The sequence below is a fragment of the Petaurus breviceps genome, unplaced genomic scaffold, assembly GCF_028583685.1.
Source record: "Petaurus breviceps papuanus isolate PSGF00001 unplaced genomic scaffold, PetGlider_PUasm1.0 138, whole genome shotgun sequence".
NCBI lineage: Eukaryota > Metazoa > Chordata > Mammalia > Diprotodontia > Petauridae > Petaurus > Petaurus breviceps.
This window is the reverse complement of record NW_027185694.1, coordinates 31,670,722-31,692,587: the sequence shown is the minus strand read 5'-3', so window position 1 is coordinate 31,692,587 and position 21,866 is coordinate 31,670,722. Positions and strand designations below refer to the sequence as shown.

The window sequence follows — 21,866 nt, the reverse complement described above, 5'->3', positions numbered from 1 at the left end:
CTCGTTTGTCTGCAGTCCTTTCTGGGGCAGGCTTCAGTAAGCCAGATGGTGATTCTCACAGAGGATTGATGATGGCCATGTCTTAGCCCAGAAGATTGATTGAATCTCCCCATTTTCTTACTTCTGCAGTAATCATGTTGAGGATCAGGATGTCCGGATGATGAATGAAAATCAAATTGTTACCAACTCCAAAAAGAAACAGACGGCTGCTGACCCAGGTCAGTTTCATTTCTCTCACAGAGAGCCTTCTATCTCTTATTTAGTGTTCACCAAAATTGAGACTGACTCCGAGCTCATCACGTAAAGCCTCTATTCCCCAAGTTTCTTGTCCTCTTCTCAATCCAAAGTCGGTGTGTTTCTGACCCTGGCCAGCCTTAGACTGTGGGGATGATTAGCTGATGTTGGCAGGTGCTTTGGAAAGGGACCTTTCTATCATGTCTTAGCACTAAATCATATGACAAAGTCCTGATTAACCAGCATATTTAAGGAATGGGATGTCCTGGTTAATTACTTTTTTTTTTAGATAACTCGGGATTAACCAAAAAACCCTTTGGTGTCAGTGTTTATCATGGAGAATCTTTCTAAAATATATACTTCCCAGTCTTTGTGAAGGCCAAATGGTAGATACAATTAAATCCTTATTCTAATGGCTCTTAGTCTTAAATTGGTGATGTGGCTTTGCAAATAAGGTGCTGGACTAGGAGTCAGAAGGATGTGGGTTCAAATGCTATGAGCTCTGTGATGCTGGGTACCTCACTTAATGTCCCTGTACCTCAGTTTCCTCATCTATAAAATGAGGGGGTTAGGCTCAGTGTCTTCAAAGATCCCTTCTAGCTTTACTGTGACAGAAAGAATAATCGATGTGACTGATGACCTTCAAGGTGAAGCAGAGTGGCCCCTGCATGGGAGGTTGTGGCAAGGATGCTCATTTAGTTAGGGGTTCAGCTAAATAGCCCTTTGCAGGCCCTCCCAACTCTGGTTCTGTAATGAGAACTAACGCTTATTTAGTCTCAGAGACCTTAAGAATCAGAAGGAACCTTAAGTGGCATTGAGGGCAGACCTAGCATTTTACAAACTTCTCCATCTTGGTTGCTTTCCAATTTACCATTATAGCACTTCCCAATTTAAAAGGAACTCACCTGTATTTTAAAAATCTGACCCTCACAAAACTCTGAGGTGCCAGGGAAGGGAGCTTAGGCATGGTGAAGGAAGCAAAGGACTGAGAGTTAAGTGGCTTGGACTCTGGTCCCAGCTTCATCATATATGCAGAGTGACTTTGGGCCAGTCACTCTACCTCAGTGGTCGTGAATCTTTCCATCTGTATAATGGAGGACTTGATTGGATTGGATTAGAATGACTTTTAAGGTCTCTTCCAGCTCCAAAAATCTGTGGTTATAATTTCCATTTTCCACGGCAGAACAATGACCTTACCAGTAATAGCATTCCATCAACTCCTTCCTGTCATGGTAGATGGTATGTGGCTGGGTCCTTCTCACACTAGGACCTAGGTTCAATGATATTACCCTTTCACTAAATTATCCTTTCCTCACACGTGTCTATTTTGGGGATCTTAGTGAAATCTTAGGACTGGGGCCATTTCAGCATTGAGGAGTTAGGAACCTGTTAGCATGGATTCAGATCAGAACTAACCACCTGTTAAGTGGCTCTCCCATGACCAGGCTACAGCACTGGTTGTGCTAATCATAGACTTGTCTTTCCAGGTCTCTGTCCACTTCTCTTTCATTCCCTTTCCATAAGTCTCCTATTTATTTCACTGACATTCTCTGATGGTTTGCTTTATGAATTGACCTTGTACCCCTCTGCCATTTGTGTAAAATAGCTCAGCTGGAAATTCTCTGCACAAGGCAATTTCCTAAATTTTGGACAGTAACCTAGTTGCATGAGACCTTCACCCAAGGGAACAATCAGCCTGCCTTAAGTGGAAACAAGTCCCTGAATACTGGCCACAATTGTAAGGCTGATATTTTTACTCACATCTCTTTGCCAGAGCAATAAAAGTCTCCTTGATTTTATTTGACTTCCCTAACTAGTCCCTGACACCAGTGCCCCCTGCCCTTTGGGTCCCTGTGCTTGTCTTTCTGATGCCACCTTTGGAATCACTCATCTTTATTCTCCTTAACTGTTACCTCTCAGCTGGGATTGGAATAGAGAAAATAATTTGGGAGGACTGAAGACCCAAGCTCCCCAGCTTGTCCCCGGGAAATCTGTTATGAAATCATAATCCCGACAAAGGATGATGATGGTGAGGGACACTGATCACAGAGAACACAGTAATCTACCTGAGAGAGAAGGTTCTCTATGTCATCCACAGAATCATAGAATTTTAAATTTGGAAGGGACCTCAGTGGTCATCTAGCCCAAGCCACGTCCCAGAAGGAATCCCCAGAAGGAATCTAGTATTCTTGACAAATGATTATCCAACCTCTGCTCGAAGATCTCCAGTGAGAAGGAAGGTGCTATTACCGGAGGCAGCCCATTCCACTTTAGGGCAGCTCTAATTGTTACAAAGCCTGAATTTGTCTCTTCACAATTTCTACCCATTGTTGTTGGCTTTGCCCTCTGGGGCCAAATAGAACAAGTCTATTCATTCTTCTACGCGACAACCATTCAGATATTTGAAGACAGTTATCAAGTGTCCCCTGAATTTTCTCTAGTTTCTCATCTCTAGTTTCTTTAACTGATCCTGGTTGGCCACCTCTGAGCACTCCTTAACTTATCAATGTCCCTCTTGAACTGCGGTGCCTAGCACCAAACACAGTCCTCCAGATATAGGCTGGCCAGACCAAAGTGCAACCAGACTATCTCACCTTTATTCCTGAAAGCTCTCTATGTTCTGTCTAATAAAAACCAAGATTACATCAGCTTTCTTGGCTGCCATACTTGGTCATTCATTAAAAACCCCCAGATTTTTTTAGGCAGCGTGCCATACCTAATAATACTTGGCCAGTCTTGTACCTTTGAAGGTGGTTTTTTGAACCCAAATGTAAGACTTTAAACTTAACCCTAATGATTTCCATTTTATTAGATTCAGCCCAAACTTCTATAGAGCCTGCTCAGACCATTTTGAATCTTGACTTTGTCATTCAGCACGTTAGCCATCCCTCCTGACTTTTTGTCATCTAAAAAATTGAGGAGTGTGCCAGCTATACCTTTATCCAAGTCTCTGACAAAAATCTTAAATAGCAGAGAGCAGAGTACAGAGATCCCTGAGGAACTCTACTGGTGAGATCTCCTGCCAAGATGACATTAACCATTAATGATGTACTCTTTGAGTCCAGCCATTCAGCTAGCTCTAAATCCATCCAGCTACAGCATCTAACCCACATCTTTCAGTCTTTTCCCTAAAAATACTATGAAGCACTTCACCAAATGCTTTATTAAAATCTAGGTAAATTATCTTTACAAAATATCCCTGATCTACCAGTTTAATAACCCCATCCAAAAAAAAAAAAAAGAAATAAGGTGATTCTGATGCAAGGCATCCTTGAAGCCATGCCACTTTTTGTAACTTCTTTTTTTATGTTTATTTATTTTTAGTTTTTAACATTTACTTCCATGAGTTTTAAATTTTCTCCCCTTCCCCACTCCCCAAGATGGCATGCAATCTAATATAGGCTCTACACATACATTCCTATTAAACATTTTCACATTAGTCATGTTGTACAGAAGAATTAGAATGAATGGGAGGAACTATGAGAAAGAAAACAACAAAACAAAAAAAGAAAATGGTCTGCTTCGCTCTGCATTCAGACTCCATCATTCTTTCTCTGGATGTGGATGACATTTTCCATCATGAGTCCTTTGTAATTGTTTTAGGTCCTTGAATTGCTGAGAAGGGCTAAGTCTATCAAAGTCAGTCATCTCACACTATGGCTGTTACTGAGTACAATGTTCTCCTGGTTCTGCTTATGTCATTCAGCATCAGTTCATATAAGTCTCTCCAAGATTTTCTGAAGTTCGCCTGCTCCTCATTTCTTATAGCACAATAGTATTCCTGCATTCATATACCACAACTTGTTCAACCATTCACCAATTGATGGGCATCCCCTCAATTTCCAGGTCTTGGACACCACATAAAGAGCTGCTATAAATATTTTTATACATGTGTCAAAGGGTATGCATTTTTATAGCCCGACTTTTTGTAATTTCTTGTGGCCATCTCTAGATTTTTTTTTTCAGATTCTCTTTAAAGGTCTAATCTTAAAGATTTCTAGAAATTGAAATCAATTTCATTGGCCTTTAGTTTTCAGATTCTATTCTCTTTCCATTTTTGAAAATCAGGACAGCATTTGCCTTTCTCCACTTTCTCCTATGACATTTCTCCCATTTTCCATGATCTTTCAGATATCACTGACTGACTTAGCAGTCTGGCATTCTTTCAGTACCTGATGGTATACTTCATATGAGCAAGGTGATGCACATTCACCAAGAGCAGCTTAGGTGCCATCTTACCATCTCCTTGCGCACTCATTTTAAGTTTCAGCACCATCTTTGTTCTTCCATTTGCAGTTGAAAGGTCGCTTTCCTTGGCAGAGGGAAAAAAAAAAACAGACAAAAGAAGCACTTAACAGCTGTACTCTCCCTTTGTTGGATACTATAATCACTTTGTCCCCCTCTAACAATGGTCCTACACATTCTTTGATTCTCCTCTTTCTCCCAATGTAGCTTGAGACACACACACACACACACACACACACACACACACACACACACACCACAATATCTATTTTTATTGTCTTTAGCTTTCCTTACACTTTTGGCATTGATTTTTACAGACCTGTGCCACATGCTTCTAGTAATTCTTTACTTCTGTCTTCTGTTGGGTGAGTTCCTTCTGCATCTGTATTACTCTTATCATATGACATTCCTTTTTCTTCCCTCTCCAGAATTGTTTCCTGGCATTCTTTAGAGTTTTGCAACCATCCTGGCATTTCTTGTAGAATATTAGACCTTGGGATCCTAACCCATCTCTCTTCTGATGCCTTTGAAACCGACCTTCCCCAAATCTAAGTTCTGTGTCAGACAAAATTTCTATCCACCCTCAGCAACCATCTTCTCTGTGTTAGTGAGAATCAGATCCAGAAAAAAATGTTCCCTTTTGGTTCCACCCCTTCTTGAATGATGAAGTTATCATTAAAGCAAATCTAGTTGTTAGTTACTCTGGTTTTGACAGAGAGGGAACCTCCAAGAGATTATTAAAGGACCCTCATGTCATGCTACAATCCCGCACTCAAAATCTATTTCCTGAACTCCTCAGACTTCCTCTTCTTCTTCCCAGGTGGGTGCTTGTGTACCCCCTCCTGATGACCAAACTGCTTCTGTTTTACCAAAATGCTTGTTTTCCTTTGGACTCCCCTCTAGCCATTCCTGGGGGTGGGGCTCCTGGATGTTCTTCACATGAGTTTATATCTGAAATCTACAGTGATCCCTCACTCCACTTCATTTTGAATAAGGCAGACCAGTTCACATTACCATTTCCCAGGCATGGGTCTCATCCCTCCTGTGTGTTATGGATATTCATAAAGCCAGATTCATCTCCTTGAATTAGCACTTTTTGTACCTCTGGCTTGTTTCTATATGTAGGACATTTTCATGTTAGTGTTTGAGGCCACAAGTTATACTATTCTCTCCTTTCTTTGATTTTGTCCCTTTTGACCTTCAGGTTATCTGAGATGTAATTCTCATTTCATTATTGCTCTCCTAAGAGGTTCCACCATTCTTTTTATCTTAAAGTCCTTTGGATTAGATTTGCAAGACACCAGGCTAAGACATTCTTCCTAGCCTTTGTTAGATGTCCTCCATGTTTGTCCAGGACTCTGTCGTTACTGTCTGTCTAGCCAAACCCTATTCTCATAAATCCTCTTCTTAGCCAGTTACTCTTCTGAATCCTTTGCTTTCAGTAGGAAGGTTTCCTTTTGTTCCTCTGGTCTTCAGTTTATCATCTATGGGGATGTTTTCTAAATTCCTACTGACAACATACTTTGTACCCATGGGAATCACAATAAATGGGTAGTAGTAATTTATTTTAATAGATCTTGTTTTCTCTATATATAAATATTTACATGTATATCTATATATATAAATATGCACATATTCATATACATTTCTTAATACAGACCTGAGGAATACAACCAAATTCTCTGTGGTTGTCAGGTCAACAAAAATTTGCCTCAGTAGCCCTGAGCAGGAAGTCATTCCCTACTACTACTCTCCTCTTCTTCCTCTGATCTATGTTGACTAATTACTTTTGCCCAATAGCTTCTTTGGGTCCTTTTTACTATTCATATCAATAAGACCAGCTCTGTCATCCTCAGAAGGGCTTCATATTGTGTGGGGTTTTTTTCACTTTTGTTCATTTCTCTCCCACCTACCCCCTTCTTGAAATTCTGTTGTTTTTGTTTTGCTTTAGGGATACTTCCTCGTCCCTGATAACCTGGAATGGGAGGAGACATTCATCTTTTTACCACCTGACAGCCACATATGACTTCCTTTCCTTTCTCTAAACAACTATATATTTTATAGGGAACTGAATCAAATTTATAAATGTAAGAGCCATCTCCAATTGATAAATAGTCAAAGGATATAAACAGGCACTTTTCAGAAGAAGAAATCAAAGCCATCTGTAGTCATATGAAAAAAAATTTCTAAATCACTATTAGAGACAACTCTTAGGTACCACCTCACCCCTATCAGATTGACTAACATGACAGAAAACAAAAATGACAAATGTTGGAGGGCATGTGGGAAAATTGGGACATTAATTCTCTGTTAGTAGAGTTGTGAACTGGTTCATCCATTCTGGAGAATGCTTTGGAACTATGCCCAAAAGGTTATCAAACTGTATATACCCTTTGATCCAGTAATCTCACTATTAGGTCTGTATCCCAAAGAGATCAAACAAAAAGGAAAAGGACACATATGTACAAAAATACTTATAGAAGCTCTTTTTATGGTGACAAAGAATTGGAAATTGAGGGGATACCCATTAATTGGGGAGTGGCTGAACAAGTTGTGGCATATAATTGTGGTACAATACTATTGTGCTGTAAGAAATGATGAACAGGATGGTTTCAGAAAAACCTGGGAAGATTTATATAAACTGATAACAGAGTGAAGTGAGCAGAACCAGGAGAACATTGTACACAGTAACAGCAATATTGTATTAATGAACAACTATAAAAGACTTAACTACACTGATCAATATAATGATCCAAGACAATTCTGAAGTACTCAGGATAAAAAATGCTATCCATCTCCAGAGGGAGGTGATGAACTCTGAGTAAATAAAGAACTATATATTTATACCCTATATTCTTTCTCTTCTCTCACTAACCTCTTATTTGTTTCTCCAAACTACTTTACTTTCCCATTTACTTTACTAAATTGTTATACTAAACTTTTTTTTATTTGCCTTGCCTAGCCAATTTCCTTTTCCTTTAGTTCTCTGCAAATCTTTATACCTCCAACCTGCTTTTTGTTTCTTCAAATTCAGTCCTCTGTTATATTGAGTCCTTCTTCCCCTTCAGCTTATCCTCAGGTTTTTCCTAATTTCTCTTCTGTACTCCTTGTGACCTTCTTTGGAAGTACAAACCTGCAGGACCTTCACAGTCCTCTTCCCCCTTATTCAGCTCTTCTTCTTTTCCCAAAAAAACAGGAATAAGAAACAGTGACCTCAACAAGTTAGCCAGCCTTCCTTTGAAGAGCTCCAGTAAATAGAAACTCAGCGCCTCCTAAGACATCTCATGCTACCTTTGGACAGTTCTGATCAATAGAAAGTTTTTCTTTATATCAAGCCAAAGTTCATCTCCCTGTACTATATACCCATTGTTCCCAGTTTTACCCTGGGGCCAAGCAACACAATACTAATCTTTCTCCCATAAAACAGATCTGCAGACATTTGAAGACAGCTGCCATGCCTTTCCCAAGTCTTCTCTTTTCTAGTCCACACATCCCCAGTTCCTTCAACTGATTCTCCTCTTATAACATGGTCTCCTGCCCACTCATCCTAGAGTATTTTCCAATGTGCGCTTTCTACCTTGTTACTCTCCCTCTCCAAATATGGCACCCAGAACTCACAGAAACATTCTGAGATCAGATCTGACATGGGCAGAAAGCAGGCACCATCCGACTTCCCTTACCTGAGGCACTGTGCACCTATTGATTCAGCCTAACACCACATGAGAGCCATTGTGGTATGGTGGGTAGAGCTGACCCTGAGGTCAAGAAGATAAGGATTCAAGTCCGCTTCTGACACATTATGTGACCCTGGGCAAATCACTTAATCTCTTAGCCATCCAGGTAACTCTTTAAGACCTCGAGTTGCAGAGCAGATGCCCATCTAGATTGGTAGGAAGAGTTTCCTCATAGACCATTTCCCTGTATTAGTGATATCACAGGTGTGCTCAAAAAACACACCTTTATGCATATTATCCTTCATGGCTGCCCCATCACAACCTACTGCTATTGAATTTTCTGTCTTCTAAAACCCCTGGACTTTCTCCTAAGAAGTGTTACCTAGGCCCAACTCCCCCAGCATGTAGGTGACCCCTGGAGCTAGAGGGACTGGGTTGAAGGGTCCTAGGGATAGAGGAGGGAGGACAAGGGGCTAGAAGAAAGGGCATCAGAATTCTAGATCTGAGGCAGATGGCCCATCAGCAACTGCCTTCACCTTCTGGTTACTTCAACAATGGACCTTGGAGAGTCTGCCAAATTTAACCCTTTAATCCCAGTCTGATCCTGGGCTGTAGAGTACTCAGACCAAGTTCTTTGCCTCTTCACCTTTGCCCTGTTACCTGATTTCACCCAGTTCTTAACATCTTATAATTTGGTCTTAACCTTCAGCTAGCTTGGGAACAGCATTCACAGTATCTAAGGCACTTCTGTAATACAGTATCAACCAGTGTTCTCTCCGCATGTGTTGCTGTCTCTTTCTCTGTCTCTCTCTTTCCTCTCTCCCTCATGTCTCTGTCTTTTCCCCTGTCTTTATCTTTCCTTTTTCTCTACCTCCCTCTTTCCCTTCATCTCCCCTCCTCTCCCATCTTTATCTCTCACACATAACACACACAACTTCTGAAAGCATTCTTTTTCTGGAACCCAGTTCATTAGAATTTAGAATTTTATATATATATATATATACACATATATACATATATATGCATATATATATACACACACACATATATATATATACATATTTTTAAAATAGAGCTAGAAAAGATCATAAATATGACCTAATCTTACTGCCTGAATTATGGATTAGGAAACTGAGACCCAGAGAGGAGAAATGATTTCCCAAAGTCACAGAGCTGAGAATTGAACCATTGTTTCTTGATTCCCTGTCTAATGCCCTTTCCATGTCTAATTTCCCTTTCTCACAATGCCTTGTCCCCTTTTCTTATAACAAATGGGGGTGTGAGGGGTTCAAAGAACACATGGGTTCTGGGACTTCCCAGATCTACTCATTAATAAAAGACATAATCTTATGAACAAGTCAGGCTTCCTTCAGTCCTTTCTCACCTTTCCCATTGCTGACTGGAAAACTGAGGCTCACTCAAGCTCAGTCTGTTGGTGTTAATGGGCTTCTCCTTCATAATGAATTGTAATGCCATGTATTGTGGTCTCTCAACAGCTTTACGGCCCAAGACCTGCATAAGTGAGAAAGAAACAGTGAGGAGGAGAAGGTACTGACGGATTGAAGAGTGAAAACAGTGTGTTCTAGCCAACTCTTTGCTTTGACACCCCAGGACTCCCCCCAGCAGAGATCCTTCCACTCACAGGCCAGGGGAAGGTTTATTGATGGATGTTAAATTCAGGGCAAGTGTTGCCCTTTGCATTTGGGTCTGGTACCTTGCCAACTGGAAATCCAGGAGAGATGTGAACTGAGTTCCAGTTAACACCACCAATCAAGAGGGGGCTGGGATAACAGTCAGCGTGGATTGGAGTCTGTTTGGGGATGGGGGAAGAAGAGATTCAGAGGTTAAATTGCTTGGAAAAAAAATACAGGCATTGCTGTATACAAACCTGGAGGACAAAGGGCCATTTGAACTGTATTTTTCTAATGGATTTTGAGGTTTTTTGTTTTGTTTTACTTGCCATTCTACTTAGTTCCTCTTTTGCTCTCTCTGAGTCCTTTACTGGGTACCTTGTCAGGCTCAGGCAGCTGCAGGAAAAGCCAGTTTAAAGTCTGTAATGGGAAATTGGCCTACAGGGGAAAGAGCCTGGTATAAAGGAGGAAGAACCAATATGAACAAGAGAGCATCTCCCCCCAGCATGTGGGCCAGCCCTCAGAGTGTGAGCTCAGTAGTTACAGGAAAGAGGCTGGGGCCACAGCCAAGGGCCAGCTTACTGCTTCTGGACATGCTCCCAACTGCTCATTCTTTGGGTGAGGAAGCACTTGGGGACTGCTGAGGGAAGCTGTCCCTCCCTACTCTTCCTTCGAGGACCAGTGTGAGGGACATATTATGTAATCAGGTAGACGATGTGGCCATTATTGGTAAATGTAACTCGCCCTTTCATTATTTGATGGAACAGTTTTGGGGCAGAGAATGGAACATCTCATGCTCATACTCATGGAAGTTTCCACATAGACCACCTAGTTCATGCAGACTCTCATTCTTGCCCCATTCCTCCCAAATTCTTTGTGGAGGGGTGTCCCTGGGAGAGTTGCTAAAAATGAGAAGCATCTCCATACTTTCTGTGCATATGCATGTGTGTGCATGTTTGTGCACATTCACACACACATATATACAGTTCTTGGGTCTTAACTATCTCTTAACTCTCCAGGTCAGGCTGAAACCTGAAGAAGGAAAGTATATAATGTTAGGTGTCATATAGAAAAGGAAATTCCATCCCTTTCTTTAAAGCAGTACAAAGAAACTAACAGAAGAGAGCCTAGAGGCCGCCTGGGTCCCCATATCTCCCTGAACTTTGACCCAGGGAATACAGACCAGCCTTGACCTGAAGTGAGGAGAGGGCTGGAGGCCACATTTGCCTCCCAGAGCCCAGTCCAGCTCCCTGCTTGGTGTATGTCCAGAAAGAGGATGCTACCTTGGCCCATTGCTGCAGAAGCTCCCCCTGACACAGAAGGGCAGCAGATTGAATCAAAAGCAAAATTTCCTCGCTTCAAAGAGGCAGCCCAAGGTTAGTGACATTATATCCCTGGAGAGGTGGGTTGAAATCTGGGGAAACTGCAGATCAGCCAGTGATGTTCCCCTTGGGGTAGGATAGAGCACCTTGAAGTCAGATTCCTGGTGAATGAAGGGCAAATGTTTGCTTTCCAGCACTTTCCTCAAAGAATAGGATGTTGCCATCTCATTTACTATTTCCTCAGGCCCCTGCATTTTGACCTGAAAAGGGCTCATCCCCCATGTTATTTCCCTGCAAGCTCCCTGAAGGATAAGACCACAGGACTCTTTAACACTTTGGAAACCTTTAGACTTGGAGTATCTGGTCCTTCCAGTATAATGGTCCCAGCTGCTGTTTTCACCAGCCCCAAGTTACCAGCACATTCAGTACTTCCCCTCCCCCTGCAGCCCCCCACAGTGGGGAACAAGTGAGCCTCAACCCCTGTTCCATGAGCAGCTCAAAATACATCTACTTCCATCTATATACCAAGTTCTTATCAGGGAACTAATTGGTTTCCCAGTGGTGGGTAATTTCTTGTTCCAAATATTAATCTGTTGTTTTTCTGGCACCCAGCCCAGAGACAGCCCATGTACTGTAAGTATGTTACTATGCAACAGAAAACCTGAACAAATATTTTACAAGATTTGCAGATTAAACGTAAGCAGCTATGCAAATGTGCTTTCCATTTGTAACTTGTGGGTGATATTAAGATCAGGATTTGCACCTCCTAACTAAAATTTATCATTTACTCAGCTTTTCAAGAGCCCGGCTTCTCTGCTCTTGGTGAATGCTCCCAGTGTGTAGGATAGTATATGAACTGTCCTCCATGACCAAGCTCTTACAGGAGGGAAAAATAGAAAGAAGGTCAGATGTAGCTTTTAGGTTAGCAATCCAAAACCCTGTTGTGAATTTACAGGCATCTGACAAAACTACAAAAAAAAAAAAAAACACTCCATGACCAGCCTAACACTTAAGCCATTTGTATGAGTCATAATTGTCTGTATAAGTACACACACACACACACACACACACACACACACACACACCGTCTCTGCTGATATTTCTATAACTGTATGGACCATACAAAGCTAGAAAAGGATTGTACAGACATTCAACTTCAAAGAGATTTATATTATTTTTTTTTCCAAAAGTCAATAAAATATGTTCTAAAAATGTTGTCTTATTTGGGAGGAGGGAGTGGTGGTCAAGGAGTCAATTAAAGATATTTCCCAATTAAAAGGCATTCTTCTCTTAGCTAATGGGGAAGGAGGGAGGGAGGAAAAGAGAGTGGGAAGGAGAGAACAAGGGAGAGAAGGAAAAAAAGAAGGAATAAATAAAATACACTGAGGTTTCTCAATAGCCCCAGAGTCTAGTCCCCTTCTTATTTCTGGCTTTCATCCACAAGACTCTCCTCAAAGGGAGGACCAGAGGCTGACCGGTGGCAGGTACCTGACTGAACTCAGCATTCTGACAGCAAGGAAAGGTAGCAGCTGCAGCTCAGGACCCACCTGTCTGACTTCCTCCAGGGCTGCCTCCTCCTGCATTCTAGAAACATGGCCCTTCCATCACTTTCAGCTTCAGCTTGTCACCAAGGATGAGGCCTGAGCTCAGACGAATTTTTAAAGAGCCCACAAGGCTGCTTATTACCACATCACCTCATTAATACATCCCTCGAGGGTGGGCCCCACCAACGCCTGACCAACCCACAGAGTGAATGCCCGAGTACATGGAGGGGCTGCTGCACACTGTCAGTCGCCCACTGAGCCTGACAAACATTTGACCTTGGTCTTGGCTCAGGGTTTCCAATGAGGCATTCATTTCCCTCCGCATCTTACTTCCAACTCTGGCCTATTTTTTCCCCTGATCTCCCCACCGTGACGAGTGAGAATAAATCACGTTCAAGGCTGCTGTCAGAGGGGCTTCTCAGGGACTTGTTTATTTTGTGTGCACAGATTAGACAAGAAATTTAAAAATTAAGTGGAGTGACTGCCAGAGAGAGAGAGTACTAAGAAAGGACCAGGAGCTAAGGAGCAGTTCCAGGTTTTTAGAGAAAGGCAGCTGTCTTGGTGTAATTAACAGGAAACAATCTACCCTTCGGTTTTAAAGAAATCACAGCTTTGATGGTAACCAGCAACAGTATATGCAACAAAGCCCAGGAAGATCAAATGATTGGGATTTCTCAACATTTCCAACTATGCAGTAAACCTGCTTCACCAAGAAAGAAATGAGGCTCCCCCTCTCCCCCAGTGCTTTCCAAGGCAAATTACCCAGCTCATCAAGCAGTGGTGAACCAGATTGTGCTAGGAGAATCTGTTAGACCTCTTTGGGCACATTTTGAGGTCTGACATTTCCCAACCAGGAAACACATATGGAGAACAGCAGCCTCCCTCTGTTTGCCTGATCACTCAGCAAGCTCAAGACTGTCGTGAGAAACAGGAGAGAAATACTGCTGCAATCCTGAACCTTGGGGCTCTGATGCTTCAAGGCCACCATTCCTGGAGCGTTTCAGAGGGCATCACTCCACGACAACCCACACTTCCCCCACCACTGGTACCCTCCTCTCTGGGCTTTTTGGGGTGGAAGTACTAAGCATGTAGCCAACAGGAGAACTTGTGGAAGGGCATAAAAAGCCAGCTCTGCCTGAAACAAAGCCAAGTAACTTCCAAAAATGGAGGTATACCAGACAGCACCAGGGAAGAGATGGCAGTTGCCTGGCGGTGCATTTTCCACTCAGTGGATTTTCCACGGCAACCAATCATGGAGAATGAGTGTGTGTGTGTATGTAACCACATGCTTTGATTATTTTTGGATTATGCATTGTTTTGTATTTTCCCCTCCTTCAACTAACCTGGAAGGGTTGAAACGCTTCCTATGGCAACTGGAAGAATGGAAACTTTTTTTTTTTAAAGAATGAGAAGGCACCATAGAGATCAAGTCTGACCTTTAATTCAACAAGCATTTAAGTGTGCAAAGCCTCGTGCTGAAGACCTGCATTTAAATCCTGGCTCTACCATGTACTCCCAGTGCAACTCTGGGGAAATCCAACCTTTCTGGGCTAAAATGTCTTCCTCTGTGAAATGAAGGAGTTGTTTTGGATAACCTTTATCCAGCAGGTTCTCTCCAGCTCCAAGCATGTGGTCACATGAAGCAGCCTCAGCAAGACCTGAGAAAAATACTCAGTATATACTCAAGCATAGCTTCATTTCACAGATAAGGAAGCTGAGATTGAAAGAGGATGACTTACCTGGCAAGTTAGCTACAAAGTAGAAGCCAGAACCTAGGTGGTTTAATTCCTGATCCAGGATTTTACTGCACCATGATGGCTAGTTTCTTTCAAAATCCCAACCTGATGAAGACATAGATACATTAGAACATCAAATAACATTGAAAAATAGAGCTGGAAGATCTTAGCCTGAAACACTTAACTAGCTGTGTGATCCTGAACAATTCATTTAACCCCTGCCTTCCTTGGTTTCCTCATATATAAAATGTGGATCAAAATGTATCTACCCCCAGGGTTGTTGTGATGATTAGATGAGATAATATTTGTAAAGACTTTGCAAACCTCAAAGTGCTATATAAATGCTAGCTAGAAATTGGCTGGTCTAACTCATTTTCCAGAACAGATTATTTTGCAGTCTCTTTCCACCCCTCCTGACCTCCCCCTACCTCCTCCCCTTTGGGAGGTGTAAACTTCCTAAGCATAAGGGCTGGTGTTTGTTTTTTGTCTTATTTTTTTAATCTGTGTCCACACAGCAGATATTTAATAATTATTACAAAACCCTCCTAGGATGGAAAGTTTAGCTTCAGATTTGAAAGAGTAACTTGGAGCTTCAGTTCCAGGCCAGAGAACAGAACTGAAAAGCTGAGAGAAGAACTTGGGTTGCCCTGAGCTATTTATTCCAATCCAGTTTGATTCTACAGCTGCTGAAACCTTCATGGAAGCTTCAGCACCTAGCTTACACCTACAGCTTTTGTCAGGCCATGGAAAAGAATTTTACTACCTTGGGCAGCGATCTGAGTGGGCAGCTCCTAAGGCAGTCCAGTTTGGAATTTTTCTAGTTGGGTCTTGTCAATGCTGACACCGGAAGGTTTAGCAGGGAAAGGAATAGGCACTGAAGACTTTCTGGAAGGACTGGAGACTTGGAGGTTATTTGGAGTGTGTCTGAATGACATGCAAATCCTATGCAAATGACGTCCTATTATGTTTGGCTTCCCACTGCTTTTCATGAGCCCGGTGACCTCTGCCTCCCTACATGCAGGGAAGGACCAACAGTGCTTGTCGGTCATCATTAAAGAGTCCAGTGAGTTTACTCTTGACCTGAAGTAAGGCTGCTGCTCGCCAGCCATTTGTAGGAACTGAAGCATCTGCTCAGCAGCTTCCAGGGGTCTACAGCTGCGAGGGGCTGATAACAACCTGAATTTTCCCCTGGGAAGGCACATAACCCTTTTGTAATTAATTCTGCCAAGCTAGTCAGTGCCACTTAGTGTGGGCAATGCCCACCACAGGCTTGAGTGTGCCAACCTTGCACAGGGGGTGGGGGAAGGAAATGAGCCTGTCTCACCAATTCCTCAGACTGTGTGATAAGAAACTGAGACACATATGTAGCATGTTGCAGATCCCATATTTGAATCTGTCCAACTCCAAGTACAATGCTGTTTCCACTATACCACACTTCAATCTGGAAAGATAGGAAGGTTGAAAGAGCTGGGATGGATGCTTTCAGTCATCTACTCCGAACTTCATTTTAGAGATGAGGAACCTAAGACCTAGGGAGTTTAAATGCTCCAGTTCACATAGTTATTAAGCAACTGAGTCAGTATTTGAACTCAGGACCTTGTGCCACCTCCTCTATGTGGAATAAAGCAAAGGTCCTAGAAGTGGATGGTAGCAAGTTCACTGGACTTGGCATTAGGACACGAGTTTAAATCCTAGCTCAGGTACTAGCTGTGCAGCCTTGGGTAACTCATTCAACCTCTCTGTGCCTCAGATGCATAATCTGTAAAATAAAAGGTTGCACTCAGTGATCTCAAAGGATCCCCTCCAGTTCTGATGATCCATGATTTTCATTAGCTTCCAACCAGCTTAAGTAGATGCCACAAAGTCCAGGCACTTTACTTATAGGTAAAGTCTCTTGGACCCTCAATGCATACCAATTTTTACTTTGCACATAATTTTTTTTTACTTTATTTTATAACATTTCCAGGATAATATCAGATAACACTGGGGAAAGGAGTCATCCTTGCTTAATTTTATATTTACTGAGAAAGTCTCTGGTTTTTACAGAACTCAAAGAGGCTTGCTTCAGTATGGCTTAGTGGAAAGTTCACTAGATCCTGAAGCCAGAAGAGCAAGGGTTCAAATCTCAGCCCTGTTACTTGTTAACTGTGTGCCTATGGGTCAGTCATTTTGATTTCTCAGCCTGTGAATAGCAGTTTCAGAAGGTGGTCTTACAAGGTAGTTGTGAGGGAAAAGCTTTGTAAACTGCCATACACATGTGAGCTAATTTCATTATCTGCTTCCCTAGTCCATAACAGATTGAAAGTAGGAAATTAGAGGAGGCTGGGGGGGGGGGACAGGGGGGAGAGGAAAGGGGAGGAGAAACTACTGGGAGGCATGAGATCAAAAAAGGATAGCCAACAGCTCAAACAGGGAAGGGGAAGATAAAAAAAAGGCTGAAAAAGCAGATGCAAGAAATCTAAAAGCCTAGTGCCAAATGTAGATGCCAACAGTCCTAAAGACACCTCAGTCATGCCCCAACGCACCACAATATTAATTAAAATGAACACATTTGAAAAATCATGTGTAACACTTAGAATTATATTTGTGGGAAGGATTTTCTTTTTCTCTTACTGCCCTGACTAGCACAACAATGAATAATATTCATAATAATGACCCAGAATCATCAAAAAATGTCTCAGCTGTGTTCATTATGCCCTATTGGAAAAGGAAGAGAAGTCTGCTGCACATTTTGGTAATATTTCCATCAAAGTTGGAGCAAAGGAATAAACTTCAATTACCTGGAAACTTCACTTATTTGGAAATGCCAAATAAATGAGGTGACATTGTTCTGTATTCCATAGACTCTGGTGCTACAAGGCTTAGGACACCGTACAGTCAGAGAACCTGGGTTCAAGACTTGGCTTTGCCAGTGGCTGGCCCTGTATGACCTAAGGCAAGTCACTTAATCTGTCTTTGAGCTTCTATTCCTTCATTTAATAAGTAGGAATAATATCATTTTAACTATTTACTCATAGGGCAGAGGTGAGAATGGAATGAGATTCATATGTAAAGTACTCTAAAATGTAAATTGTCAATAATATTAATTATAACTAATCATTATAATAACATCAAATTTAATGGAAATTCTGTAACAATATTAATTATAATTAACATTTTAATTAATGTTTCATTATATGAAATATAATATATGTGATATATTATTCTTAATGGTAATTAATATTAATTATAGCTATTAATTATAATTGTATTATAGAATAAAAATACTATATTTTAATTGTATAATATATCATAATCACTTATAATTAATATCTAAAATTAGTGATATTAATTATAATTGAGAATAATAAAGCAGTAAGTGTCCAGTTTTCTAGGGAGTAGCAAAGAAGGACAGAACACTAACAGCAAGCACCCTAGCATACCCAGGATGGCTGCTAACACAGTTTCTTTGCTTTGTTTTTTTTTCTAAAGGAAAGCAATTCAAAAAGGATTAACAGTCTTAGTTTAATCATTTACCTAGTTCAGGGGAAAGTCAGCACCCTGAACTTCAGAAAATACAAACAGAAATTACAAACAGGTGAAAAATACAGAAAGAGAAAATAACACAATTCAATAGAGAGGGCTTCTAGCGGTCTGACCACTACATGCATACATAGTTACCAGAGAGAGAAGCAGCAACATGTGGGTTTTGAAAGGCAGGGGGCTCAACAACTACCCAAAGTCTCATCTGGCCAAATCATACAATTCTTCCTATAAGTGAGCCCCAAAGCAAAACCTCACCTCAAAGTATATAAAGCCTTCTCCAGGGTCAGAGGTCATCAGCCTTCTTGACCCACTGCCTAATTACAAAGTAACAAAAGGTGTGAGCCTTCCTGAAAAACAAGCTTCCCCTAAGCAAGCTTATCTTGTTGGGCTCCAGGTGAGGCCCATTAAGGGACAGAGAAGCTCTTTGAATTCCCTAGGACTATTAAGGGGCAGGGAAAATCTTCAAATTTCCTTACCATTACAAGCACTAAATTTTGTAGTAGGTAGGGTTGGGTTTCAGTCCTGCTTCTAATGCTAACCAGTGTGACCTTGGACAAATAATTTTACTTCTCTGGGAGTCATCTGTAAAAATAAGTAGGCGGAACTATATGACTTCAGAGGTTCTTTCCAGTTCTTGATCTATGATCCTATAAAGTGGAAAACTTGGCTATCCAAAATAGATTCTTCCCTCAGAATTTTGGGTAATGGAGATTTCATTGCAAAACTTACATTATTCCTATAATAACTTTTAAATTTCCCTAAAGTGCTGTCACTCACCATCTGATTCCATCCTTATAGTAGCTCTATGAGAGAGCACAGTAGGATTAACACCCCCTTTTGGCAGAAGAGGAAACCAAAGCACAGAATACAGAAGCAGCTTGCTTAAGGATGCAAAGCAAGTCAGTGACAGGGCCTAGGCCCTAAGTACAGTACTCTACAGCACACTGCCCCTGCATCTGGTGGCCTCCCACCATCCCCATCAGTCAGCCTTCATTTAACAGATTTGTTGGCAATTTGGTTTCTGTATCTTTGTCCCTTCCCCTCTGCACAGAACTAATCTCAAGGGATCCTTCCTCTCTCCACAGAACCTGGACTACAGTCCCCCAGCAAATGCCTCAGAGTGACCCTACCTTCCTTCTAGAACTCACATGGGAAAATGTCTACCAGTCAGTCAACAAACATTTATTCTGTGCCCTAAAGCATGAAAGACTACTGTGTGAATGATGAAGCACTATATAGAGATTGTTATTATTTGGGATCTCAAGGAGCAAAGGAAAAAAAGAAATTAGATGAGTCAATGAGGGTGGACTGAGAGGCCAGAACTGAATGTTAGAGGAGAAAAGGACCTTGAAACTTGGATCATAGCATGTAGAAGTTCAAAACTGGTAGGAACCAGAACATAGAAAGTTGGAGCTGGGCTAATCAAATTCAGTCTAATTTGACAGAGATAACTTGGGCCCAAGCCTTTGTACAGCACACTATGCTGAGCACATTACAATATCTCATTTTATTTTCACTACTCTTAAGAAGTAGGTGCCATTTTTATCTCCATTTTACAGTTGAGAAACTGAGGCAATCAGAGGTTAAGTGACTTGTAGTTAGTGTCTGAAGCAGTATTTGAATTCAAGTCTTCCTTACTCCAGACTCAGTCCTCTATTCATTACAACACCAGCTGCACCAGCCAGGACAGATTTGCCCAAAGTCACAGCAAGTTTCAGGTGCTGAACAACAAACCATAGACTCCTCCAAGGAACCTACATCATCCTCAAGGAGGAAGTGCAGAATATAGGAGAGAGTGTTGCATTGGAAAACAGATGTCCTGTCCCCAACGTGTTCCATTCTTGCCAGCATGTCAGGCCCTAAGAGCTTTCTGTCCCTTTGGGAGCCTCAGACAGCTTTGAGCAGCTCTTAGGCTATAGTCTGTGGCTTGCAGCCAGCCCCATGGGGTGAAATTCCAGCTCTAATCTTCCTCTGATCACTGCCTAGCTTCCTCTAATTGGCCTCCAACAGGTCTAATTCTCTGATCCCCTGAGGAGCAAGGGCACTGAATTGGTGTCCCCTCCAAGTCTACTTAGATGGGAGAAAGAAGCTCTTTAGCCCAAAAGATTATGCCAGATGGCTGGATCTGGGGTAAGATCCCCTCATTCCACAATTCTGGATTGTGGTTTTCACATATGGATCCCTTAAATAGCTTACCTAATATTCAAGGGTAGGCCTGCATCCGCTCAGAAATCTATCATGAGCCTCACCAGTGTGTGTACTCTTTAAATTTTTACTTTTTTTCAGTGAACTATTACCCCTGTTCCAAAGTACATTTGTACAGGACTCTCTCCTTATTGGTGGAGATCAGTGTCTCACAAAATCTATTTTTTTTTTCTCTTTACAACATCTCATCACATTGAAAAAAAAAACCCCTATAACAAATGTGCCCAACCAACCAAAGCCAATTCCTGACCTGAGCATGTGCAAAAAAATATGCCTCAATATGGGACATCACCCTGAAGAGGAGGGTAGCATGCTTCATGTGTCCTCTGGAATCCTGGGTGCTCATCACCTTAAATCAGAGTTCTTAAGACTTTCAAAATGATTTATATTCACAATGTTGTCATTATTGTATAAACCATTCTCTTGGTTCTGTTCACTTCACTCTTATTTATTCTTGCAGATATAGTTTCTTTGAAACCATACCTTTCATCATTTCTTATTGTACAATAGCATTCTATTACATCCATATACCATAATTTGTTTGGCCATTCTTTAATTAATGGATATCTCTTTAGTTTCCAGTGCTTTGCTACTACAAAAAGAGTTTCTATAAATATTTTTATGCATATGGATCCTATTCCCCTTTCTTTGATCTCTTTGCAGCCATTGTGTTTACTCCTACTAGTTAGCCAAATGTCACAATTAGTTTAAAGCAAAGATGTTTAATGAAATAGCATAATAAGAAAAGTAGCAATAGAATGTTTCACCCTTAAATCATGAGGCATGTTCTCTCATGACTGCACACACTACGCATGGGAGGATGGCTCCACCTAGGAACAAATATGTATGTGCACATAAGACCATATGTTGCCAGAGCACATCTATAGAAGGGCACACACTTTTGGCCAGGGCAACAATTCACATTTCTGATGCTGCTGGACCATTCATGTTTCCTGGTGATTTCACTGTACTACTCCTGCTGGTCTGGCATGGTGGGCAATCTCTGTCAGGCATGCAATTTCTGCCTGGTATATGGCTTAGCATGTAGTCTTCTGGGCACTGCTCCCTACTGGTCTCACATGGCTGCAACTAAACAGTGCTTCAATTATCCCATGGTTGGTGCTGGTTGGTTCATATGTGGCATCATTAGGTATGATGTCATATAGAGAATCTCTCTATGCTTATAGTTTCTGGCTTCTGGCCTCAGCTAGGATGCTACCTTTTCCTAATCAGAGGAAGTGTAGAGGATTCTGCCATCTCTTTTAGCATAGCTGTTAGAAAAGCAGAGCCCTCACATATTCTGTATCAGATTAGGGAAAAGTCTTAGTTGCTACTTCCTACAGAAGAACTTGTCAGTTCTCAGAACCTAAGCTATGGTAGGCTTTTCCTCTCCAAAAGGAAAGTCTTGTCACCAGGGTCCAAGGTCTTGGAAAACAGAGTAGCAAGTCAAGTAACCCACTGTGTATCTTTTAATCTCCTATGCACCAAAGGCAGGACCTCTGCCCCAAGCCTCTTGCTGACTTAGAGCTAGAAAGACCTTATAACTCCCACTCATTTTCTGATTGCCTGTCTGTACAGAATCATTTTAAGTGTTTCACTTTCAACAAATCTCCAAGGGCTGTCTTTCTGTCTGGGTGTGCTGCCCTGACTCCCTCCAACCAGTTTTCTCAATTCTAATATCCTCTGTATGGTCCCATGGAAAGGAATGGGAGGTAGGAACCCTTCAGTGGAGCTGCTTCAGCAAGTGTCC

At 41.6% G+C, this 21,866-nt stretch overlaps 1 protein-coding gene and 1 long non-coding RNA gene across 6 annotated transcripts in view; one reads left to right on the top strand and one right to left on the bottom strand.

The window, feature by feature from the left end:
- KATNIP (katanin interacting protein) overlaps nt 1-12,318 on the top strand; it is a 220,562-nt gene extending 208,244 nt beyond the window's left edge. For all 4 annotated transcript variants that reach the window (XM_069064208.1, XM_069064202.1, XM_069064194.1 and 1 more), the window contains 2 exons: nt 130-218; nt 9,650-12,318. In XM_069064208.1, the coding sequence (XP_068920309.1) occupies nt 130-218; nt 9,650-9,708 (148 nt within the window). In that variant the 3' untranslated portion in view covers nt 9,709-12,318. The remainder of the gene's footprint in view (nt 1-129; nt 219-9,649) is intronic.
- LOC138143083 (uncharacterized) lies at nt 1,522-14,483 on the bottom strand. 2 transcript variants are annotated; one of them, XR_011163600.1, is made up of 3 exons: nt 12,654-14,483; nt 9,538-9,665; nt 1,522-4,546 (listed from the first exon to the last, which is right to left on the bottom strand). It is a non-coding gene; the product is annotated as an uncharacterized lncRNA (long non-coding RNA). The 2 variants fall into 2 exon arrangements; XR_011163605.1 differs by lacking the exon at nt 12,654-14,483 and adding an exon at nt 9,868-9,967.
- Between the last annotated feature and the right edge of the window lie 7,383 nt (nt 14,484-21,866).